This window comes from Dicentrarchus labrax, unplaced genomic scaffold (genome assembly GCF_905237075.1).
Source record: "Dicentrarchus labrax unplaced genomic scaffold, dlabrax2021, whole genome shotgun sequence".
Taxonomy (NCBI): Eukaryota; Metazoa; Chordata; class Actinopteri; family Moronidae; genus Dicentrarchus; species Dicentrarchus labrax.
The window spans coordinates 12,649,769-12,659,727 of record NW_026136714.1 but is presented as its reverse complement, the minus strand read 5'-3'; the positions used below and the strand labels follow the sequence as shown (position 1 = coordinate 12,659,727).

Genomic DNA, 9,959 nt, shown 5'->3' with positions numbered 1-9,959 from the left:
GTGCTTAAGTTATTAAGAGACCAATACATTGCCAAGATTTTCCTGTTTGGCATTTGTTAGTTAAATGTTGGTAACCTACTTTTAACTTCTATAAAATGTCGACTATAAGAAAAATCAAAGGCAGACCTTTCATTAACTTATCACACAGCTACCAGGAACGCTCCCTGGTGGACAAACAGGATATTCATCCATGCTTGTGGATTCAAGTTTTCATTCCAGGGCTGATGTCAGAGGAAAGGAACCACAGGGCAAGACTGTGGCACATTACTTAACAGACTAGAAAGAAAATACCTTTTACTGCTGTTTGAAACTTGTGAATATGTGCATGAGATAGAAATAAGAACAAAGAAAAGAAAAGGAAATGGAGAAGAGAGAAAACATGACTCATTAACAGAGAATAGTTTTGTCATTGTAATTACAGCAATTTACTGGTTATTTAACAGACATTTAACAGTGCGTTATCAGCGTTGGAAGCTGAAAGTGTGACTCATTCACCACAAGAAAAACATATAATTCTAAAACCATTTGTAGAACAAAGTCATTGTGCAACAAATCAAAAAGATGTAAAGTATTCAGCATTTTTCAAAAGGCAACAGATTGTTGACAAACACTCTTAACTGTACAAATTATGTACAATCTCTGTCCCGTATTAAACCAGTGGGCTAACAGGTCAGTTAGCAGCTCACCAACTGTAAACATGTACCATGATATGGCATATAAATTAACTTATACTAACATATAATATATCAACATTCCATGTGCAGTGCTCTTATCCTGAGACATTCAGTGCGAGAGTTCTGTGGTTTTAATTAGGTTAGGTCACTAGCTAGAGTTTGACTCCAGAACATCTCAGCAACCAGGAAATGCCATCCAGAAGACCTGACAGGGATTCTGCCACTGTGTCCTGCACCTGAATAAGAAAGAGAAACACAGGTTGAAAATATTCTTAAATTGACACTGGATGGATATAAATGCAGTGGAAAAATCAGACAGTTACCATCCAGGGGATGGCCAGTTGGGGTAGGCCGAGTCTCTTCGCTATGTCAACACAGGGAGTCCGACACTTGGCACCGTTTCTGCTGGTAATAGTTTGCAGGCTTGCTGATCCGACTGCTTCTGGTTCTTCTCTGGAGACACAGGAAAGCACCAGCAGAGGCTTGGATGCTGAACCCCCGGCAGAGCTCAGCACGGCCCGAATCTGAGCCACCTCGGACTCCCCCTCACCTATTGAAGACACGTTTCTGTCTTCAGTGTTCTGCGCTGGTGATTGATAAGACAACAGCCAACGTGCATAATGTGACACAGTCGCACAGAAGAAGAAGAAATAGAAATATCCTCTTATGTTACCTTTCCCAGGCTCTGCATTGGCTACATAGATAAAACCATCCACCACCTGGCATACTTCCTGCACCTGAGGAGCAGGACTGTAGATTGGGTAGCCTGACTCATCTGTTCCTCCAAACGTAAAAAGTTTATTACTGATGCTCTGCTGCTGCACTCTGGCTCTTTCCCTCTCTGCCCTGCACACACAAACACACAGAATTCAATGTCTGTATTAAAGTAAAATAAAAAAGATAAATGATTGCAATTCATTTGGTAACTCCAAAGTGTACCTATTGGTTGAGTACAGTGTCAGGATATTAAATTTGTGTTGGTTGTTGAACATGTAACTGATCCCAGAGCCGATACCTAGAATAAAAAGTGGTGAACATTAGTTTGGTTACATTCCTTAGTTTCTCTTTCCTGATAGCAACTTGTGAGACAACAATTTTAGGCGAACATTGCCACCTAGTGGTGAACAAGTAAACCTGCAACAAGTCAGATGACGTGATTTTTAAAATTTCTCTCGTGGTTGAGTCTATGTGTGATTGAAATGAAATGCATTAATGTAATATTTGTATAACACCAGCATTATTGTTTGGGTGTACAGCAATCTGATTCCAGTGACAGCCGCATTTACAGGAAGGAGAAGCTGGACTGGTTTAGGAGTTGTCACTGTGTTATTAATGATGAAAAGGACCAAGAGAAGCTTCATCCTTCATCAGCAGCACTAACTGTCAATGTTATCTCACCATTTATCTGTCTGTGTGGAGTGCCCGACACAGGAAGCACATCTGGGGCATGCATGAGCCTCGTGACTAAAGAGACATCCAGCTGCTCCATGCCGGGTCCGAACATGGCATAACGCGGTTCAGATGAGGGCACCAGCGACTGAAGGAATGAGGTCACAACCTCGTACGCCGGTCGTGAAGGAAGCCATTGTTGTCTGCAGGATGGGCAGCCTTTCAGGTATCTGTTGAGACAAAAACTGTGGTCAATAACATCTTTGTCTAACAACATTTTACCAACTGACCTTGATGTGTGACAGCAGAAGAAGATACCCACTCTGACATATAGTCAAATTTCGATTTCATCCATTTGTCTTCCCCCTCTTCTCTATCGTCCAGGGTCTCATTCTCATTGATTAGTGGTGCATCCAACAACTCCAGATGGGGCATGGTCACATGATCAATGGAGGGCCAGTATGGCATGTCCCTGAGCAGGAAGTACCTCCACAGTAACGGATCTCTAACCATGGCCCTCCAGTACCGACTGGTGGCTCCAAAGCGGCAGATATCAGCAGGAGACAAAAATGTCATGATCAGGAACTGTAGGTCCACCTTAAGGACAAAGGATATGATGATGGTTGTTTGTTTTAATAAGTGATACACCAGGTACCCACATAGCAAGATGGATGCTGTGTTTTATTGATTCTGAGCCCATGAGTTTTAGTTCTAATTTATTACAAGGAGTATCAAGAAGCAGGGGATGGAGACGGAAAAGAAACCCCAGAAAATGTATTAAAATGTAAAAATACACAAAAGGGAAAAAAATGTTGGTCTAAAATAAATGTTTATAATATTTTAAAATTACTTAAAGGAAAGCACAATAATAATAATAATAATAACAATAACATTAGGGGGCCTACTTAGACTATCAAACAGTAATTTTACATTCAGAATGGCCCCTGTAAGTACTTACTGATGCACAGTATTTCATTGTATATATTATATATTGTAGTTTAACAGGGGTAGTTTAATCCAGATTGCATAAACCGATCATTCAGTTTGTGTAATATCAGAATCTGACACTGTGTATAAAAATGTAGTGCGAATGTACTAAATATTACCCTCTGAAAAGTAGTGGAGTAGAAGTAGGAAGTATCATTAATTAGTCGAGTAAAGTACAACTTCTGTTTTTCAACACACTGCTTTTAAAAAAAGTTTTTTCCACCACATTACTTTTGACAATTTGTACATCAACGTAAAAGAGTCGACCTTGTATCTTATTTGGAGAGGTGAATAGGTGAAATTCGTTGATTAATTAGCATTTGTCTCACCGGTAAGCTATCCAAAAATCCCGGCTGCGGTTCTTCTCCAGTCTCCACAACAGGCGTCAAATCATCTTTGCCAACTTCCCCACTGCTCGGGAAATATCTGTCTCTGAACCGCCTGAGACTGCGGATCACTACCGACTCGCTGAGCTGCTGGCTGTTTCCTGCCATGGCTCCAAATGTGAGTGACAATAAGGGAATAGCTTAGAAAACACGCTCATATGGACCTAGCGACATGGACTTGTTGACGTTTCCCTGTCGGGCCACACTTCCTTGTTGCTGGCGGTAGTGGTGCATTATGGGTATTGTAGTCCTACAGTAGTGCAGCTGAGCGTGGGCTTGGAAACTGAAAGTTTGAGCTGTAATGCAAAAATAAACGTGTTTCTCATAAAACAACGCGCGTGTTTATTGTCAACGAGGACATAAAAAAAGAAAATGATCTTCGTCCAAACAACACAGATTCTCTATTAATAGTTATACTATCAAGATTATTCAAGTGGCAGAAAAATGGAACTTGCAATAGATGGGAGTACAAGTGGCGCATTACAAAGCTGGTATGAACAGATCTGAACATACTTCAATGGACATGAATACATCATTGTCAAACTGTTTCTGAACACCTTTCTTTGCCTTTAGTGTGTATATGTTTATACACGCATACATATATAATGTATATGCAATTATAATATATTAAAAGCATAACAAAATGGCAACAAAACAATAAATAAAATGTTACTGTGCAATGTCTCATTTCCAGCTGGATTATCTTCAAACTTGTAACATTCTTAAAAAAAAAAAAAAAGGTCAACTTATTAATAACCTTTTTATATTCATATTAATGTTATTATAACACATTCTCAGAGCAAAATAAGTGCCCCAGTCAACAGTCTGGAATCAGGATGATAACTGCTTTTTCAGCAGGACAGGGCAAAAAAAAATATTCAACAGCCTCCTCTGCAGCCCATGCCAGTTTTACACCACCTATCTTATACTTTCTAACCTCTCATTCACCTGCTTTGGCCTGGGCCGTTTGGCATGGGATGAGGTTGCCTGTAGACACTGATCCAAAGACTCTCTTATTGACATACACATTCTCCCCGTGCCTCTCCTTAACCTTCCACAACATTACACCCCACCTGATGGGTTCCATTTTTATTTGGGGTTGACACACATTTGAATACTGAACTTAGATCTGTGCCTGAGGGCAACTTCAACACAGAAGCAGCATGGTTCACTGTAAAATACTAAGGATTTCCTTGGCATTCTCTGTGTTCCAGCCCTGGCCCTGCAGAGGGCCCTCACAGGCAAGCACATATTTGTTGAGGATCTGTGTGCCAATGTCCCGAAACTGGAGGCGATCTTCTTTGCGATCCATAGTGTCAGCGCTGCAGTCTTCGTACTTGACTGCCCAGAAACACATTTCCCCGATGTACATCATTGTCAACAGGTGTGTGTCTGAGAATATGCCTGGCCAAAAACATAAGAAGGTCGTGAGTATGATCACAGTCCCGTTGTCTTCAATTGAAGAATTTTCTACAACTGGATTGAAGCAGCACAACTATTTTTTGTTACTTAAAAGATAACTGATGACATATTTACCTTCAGATAGGAAGCTTGCTGTAGCAGTGTCATGAAGCACCACCCCATCGTTGAGCTTCACAGAGTTTCTCACCTGCAGCATTCGCATCAGGTAGCGCACCCCTTCCTGAATACACTGGATTTAAATATCAGAGTAAGATGAGCATCAGAACTAATATCAGTATATGTCAAAAAAACAAAAAAAACAAAGTAAATTTGTCTGGCAGAATCAGTCAAGCTCACATCTCTGTTCATAAACACAATTTACTGAATCTACTTAGATCTTTATAAAGTGTGGTACCTTAAGGAATGTGTCCTTGTTTTTCTTAATCCACTGTTTTCGTTGATGAAGGGTGTGGCAGTACATGTACAGCAGAGCTCCGCGTCTCCAATAGAGACATTCCAGCAGCTCTAGGCCCAACACAGACTGGACCTATAATGGACCAAAAGACATGAATAACGCTGCCACACCATAACATGGAAGTAAATGTGTGCAAGTGTGTTTTGTGAAACCATAAACCAAAGACAAAATTAAAGTGTAACAGACATCTTACTGGGAATACTTGATAATCAACCATAAAAAGCACAGATGGGGTCACGTGGCGTACAATGAGACACAGTCACATCACCACACAAAATAGTTTTGAGATACATTTAAACATACTTCTTGTGCTGGTGCTAGCCTCCCCGCCAAGACTTCTGGCTCGGTCAGATCTTGCAGCAACTGCTGAATTTTGAATGGTGAACAGTCCTCAGGAAACTCCTGGTCCACCAGTTTATTCTCTTCATAAAACGTGATGTCTAGGATCACCTAAATGATAACAGACACATATATAACAGCAACCAACACTGAATTCAAAGTGAAAGAAAAGTATGAAACATTTTAAGAATTACACAAATCTACCGTACACCCTATTCTCAATAAATTACTTTATTGAGTTCTTCATTAATAAAGTACATAAAATCAGTGATGAAACTGATAATATTCCTGCTAGGAAGTGATAGGCCACAGCTGTAGCTTCTTCTCCAAAACTCTTATTAAACATCTTCTCAAACTTGAAATCTAAGTGCCCTTACTAATGTCTAATTAACTTGAATTTTCAGTTGCAAGCAGTTGCTTGATTACAGGTAACTTGATATTAAAAACTAGGCTTTTCAGCCAAGGTTTAGTCCACTTCACATTACAAAGACCAATTTAACTAAAATGGTTAAGAATCTACATAAGCACTGACTCCAGTATACCATTGGTTTTCATTTTCTTTAATCTAAGCATCTCTTCAGGCTTTGTACCAAGTTAAAGGACCAGTGTGTAGGATTCAGCAGCATCTAGCAGTGCAATTGCAGATTCACCCTCCCCTTCCAAGCCAAAAAGGAGAAACTACGGTGGCCCTAAATTGAGCAAAAAATGTGAGCGGCCCTATCTACACCCAGTGTTTGGTTTGTCGGTTCTGGGGTACAGTAGAAACATGGCAGACTCCAAGGAAGGTGGCCCGCGGCATCTGCAGATTAGAAACCGCTTACTTTGAGGTAACAAAAACATAACGATTCTTATTTTAAGTTGATTATACACTAATGAAAACATACATATGAATATTGTATTACATTTCTGTATTACATTAGATCCTACTAAACAAATCACACTGGACCTTTAAGTAACTAGTTTTGCAGCTTGGCTATAAACATTATCTCCAGCATTCTTGAAGCCATGGTAGTTTCCAAAAAGTTAATAGTATATGATTTTGAACTCAAAAGGCTAAACTGAGGGGCTTCTATAGATTTGACATTCAACAAAAGAATGACCTGCAGCAATTTAGGTAACTAATTAATCTCTTATGTCATTTATCAAGCAAAACTGCTGCGTACTTGTTGGTTACACATTCTCAAATTTTAGGATGTGTTTCCCTGTCTTATATAAACATACATGATTGAATACTGGTAGTATTTAAGATCACCTTGAGTTCAAGAAAAATAATAACAAATGAAAATAATCATTAATTGCACTTCTATACATGTAATGAAATTTGATGTAATGAAGTACCTGTGTGTAATCCTGGAGCACCTTGGAAAGGTTGCTACTCTCCCCTCCTTGCCTGTAATAGCTTTTCAACTTGTCTAGTATGGCAGACGCATTCTGTAAATAGTCATCATCTATGGAAGAACGATATGTTAACATGTTACCAATTACAGATCTAGACTCAAGACACGGCCTTCAACCTTACACATTTCACAGTAACGTTGATAATTGGCGCTACATATTTACACACAATATTTATGCAAAACAATTCCACTGAGGCTTAAATAGAGCAACTTTTAACGTTAGATGTCAAAGGCAGGACTACGCGACAACATAATAACAATCATGGCAATAAACGTGTAACTTATTATTTTCAAGCATTTGATAATGTTGAAATGTAATGACAAATATAAAGAAACAATTCCACCTAAAAATAATGGCAAGGTTACTTCGCCAACTAACTCTCAACTCTGGTATGTTCAATAATACGCAGCATCATGTTTGCTGGCGAAACGTTTGTCAACAATAACGCATTCTTGCTAACGTTAGCGAACTTAGGTTAGCCCTTAACTCGAACATCCAGGTAGTCAAAAATAAACAAACAACGATCGGCCAGCGAGTAAACGTTACTAAGCAACATTGTACCACATGTTAGTTGACTGAACTGCAGGCTAAGTATTATTTGTCAACATGCAACATTTCGTCAGACAGCAGCTGTTGTTATGGTAGCAAGCTACGTTAGATAACGTTAGCTGACTTGCTAGTTGGCTAGTAAACTGAACAAGAGCCTCGCACACGAAGTGCCAAGAGTGGCCACATGACAAAACAAAAGCAACAAAAAAATCTTATCGATACCTTGCTTTTCGGCTCTGAGACTAGAACACTTGATGTCTAACTCAAATATCCTTCTCTCCAACTCGAAACCTTGTCGCCTGTACTCGTCGGCCATGACTAAAGTATTCGTCACGTGAGCCAGGGATTACTCACGTGCTCATAGAATGTCATTTCTCTCTGTGTGTGTGTGTGTGTGTGTGTGTGTGTGTGTGTGTGTGTGTGTGTGTGTGTGTGTGTGTGTGTGTGTGTGTGTGTGTGTGTGTGTGTGTGTGTGTCTATGTCTATGTGTCTATGTGTATACGTGTATACGGGTTAGCTACACAAACAAAGTGTGCTGTTAAATAGTCATTGCGTGAACGTTCATACGAACACCTTATTATTTATTTTTTTAAATTATTTTCTTTATAATTGTAACGTTAACGCATCCTGACGTACGTGGGGTAATTTTATGGCAGCGTGGTGGAAGTGAAAGGGTTAAATTTAAATTAGCTTGTCGAGCCTCTCTGAATCCACTTGTGCTAGCCCGGCCCATTAAGACACCAGCCAATGTCATCGTGGCGCTGACTTTTCGGTGTGTGAGCTAGCAGCGCTGGTAGGCACATTTTGCGTCCTTTCAGCCTCCACCGGCTGGAGCTCTCACTCTGCTCCTCGGCTCATACACAGTGTGCAGCTTCAAAACATGGCGGCCCTCAAAGCGTTGTGCAGAGCGGAGAATGTATTCTTCAAAAACCTCTCAGGTCGCAGCAGAGCCAAATTAAACTTGGCGTGTCTCCAATTGAGCAAGGTCGGTATTTTAATGGTGACAGACGGCAATTCATTGTAGAAATAACTCGGTTGAAATGAGATGGTTGCAGATATCTGGGCAAGATTATAGAAGAAGGTCATAATATTGTGGAGACTTTATTCCCTTTGTTGTTCAACATTTCGGAGTCGAGTGAATTTATGTCATTTTTGAATCCTCACATATTGTTTTTGTTTACTTTTCAATTATATCACTGACCTCAAGCTGCTGGCGGGGATTCTCAATATTTCCGTCAACACATTTCGCAGCCATATTACGTGTAATAACTACTATAACTATTGATAACTTTCACTTAAACACAACGTGAATTTGATCATTTATGCTCATATGTCATTGCATGCATCAGTGACTTGAAACACACAGTGCCCATTAGTCAAACCCTCAGCTTAACATGCAGCAGTTAACAAGTGTGAACCTGTGTGTGTGTGTGTGTGTGTGTGTGTGTGTGTGTGTTGTCTGTGAAGTGATCACAAGTGCTTTCATAATCCACCCCTACCAGCATAGCTTTACATGCAAACACATTACAGTGTTTTCATCATCTTTCCTTTTCGTCAGTGCCCGTATTCTGACATGGTAGTCATGTCTAATATTACATCAATGTAATGTGTAACTAAATTTATTTTAGAAACATTCTCCTAGAATTTCGATAGTAAGAAGAAGTCTCGTTAAAGTCTGATCAGTGAAGATGGATACGGTGTGTTATGCATGGAGGAAGAAAAGGAAATACTCAGTTAACATCGTTATATTCTCAAAATTGACCTTTCTTCTTGTAATTCATACACAACATATATTAAACTGCAGAGGCAAATGTTAGATTTTCTTAAGTAAGCAGTATTGCATAATAGTGTGTATAATCACCTTATTTATAGTTAAAGAAAAATGATGAATGAGGAGCAGGATCGGAACATCACAGTGCAAAGCGGTGTGGAGTCAGAAATCACAAATGTGTAGAATCAGCACCAATGGGTATTGGGAAGTTCCTCATGGTTCCAGTCCCTGCAGCTGAAATTAATGGTGCCAAAACCAACCATTTAAAATCATTTTAAAAACTTTGTCTGAGCACCACAGGTATAATTTTAGTTGATCAGTGTTGACACAGAGGATTTTAAATCTGAGTCTTCTGCTAACTGTGTTGGGTTGGGACTCTTGGCTGTGGCCTTTTGTTGTAGGATTTGTCCAGCCGTTTTGCTTATCTTGCCCTTCCTCAACTGAATAAACTGGATCAGCCATTGAAACTGTACAAACATATTAGCTGCCCTAAGACATCTGGTCATTTTTTAAACTAGCAACATATTATCCAGAATGACTGAAAATGAGTTTCTATTGCCGATGGAGCTCTATTTAAAAAAAAAAAAAAA

General features: G+C 39.6%; 3 protein-coding genes across 5 annotated transcripts in view; 1 reads left to right on the top strand and 2 right to left on the bottom strand.

Annotated features, from left to right (window-relative positions):
- Positions 1-398: 398 nt before the first annotated feature.
- Positions 399-3,616, bottom strand: fbxo4 (F-box protein 4). Of its 3 annotated transcripts, none has more exons than XM_051422562.1 (7): positions 3,380-3,616; positions 2,386-2,660; positions 2,073-2,293; positions 1,614-1,689; positions 1,348-1,520; positions 998-1,260; positions 399-910 (listed from the first exon to the last, which is right to left on the bottom strand). In XM_051422562.1, exons 1-7 carry the CDS (start codon positions 3,542-3,544, stop codon positions 827-829), a joined length of 1,257 nt encoding a protein of 418 aa, XP_051278522.1. In that variant the 5' UTR covers positions 3,545-3,616; the 3' UTR covers positions 399-826. The 3 variants fall into 3 exon arrangements, with proteins under 3 accessions (XP_051278522.1, XP_051278523.1, XP_051278521.1); XM_051422563.1 differs by having other exon boundaries at positions 998-1,224; XM_051422561.1 differs by having other exon boundaries at positions 998-1,520.
- Positions 3,617-3,754: 138 nt separating this feature from the next.
- Positions 3,755-7,988, bottom strand: rimoc1 (rab7a interacting mon1-ccz1 complex subunit 1). Its single transcript, XM_051422568.1, has 6 exons — positions 7,821-7,988; positions 6,990-7,099; positions 5,616-5,762; positions 5,253-5,384; positions 4,973-5,087; positions 3,755-4,840 (listed from the first exon to the last, which is right to left on the bottom strand). The coding sequence occupies exons 1-6, from the start codon at positions 7,912-7,914 to the stop codon at positions 4,605-4,607; spliced, it is 834 nt and encodes a 277-aa protein (XP_051278528.1). The 5' UTR covers positions 7,915-7,988; the 3' UTR covers positions 3,755-4,604.
- A 269-nt stretch (positions 7,989-8,257) lies between these two features.
- Positions 8,258-9,959, top strand: part of oxct1a (3-oxoacid CoA transferase 1a) — a 47,774-nt gene continuing 46,072 nt past the window's right edge. The window contains exon 1 of the mRNA XM_051422556.1: positions 8,258-8,583. Coding sequence (XP_051278516.1) covers positions 8,479-8,583 — 105 coding nt within the window. The 5' untranslated portion in view covers positions 8,258-8,478. The remainder of the gene's footprint in view (positions 8,584-9,959) is intronic.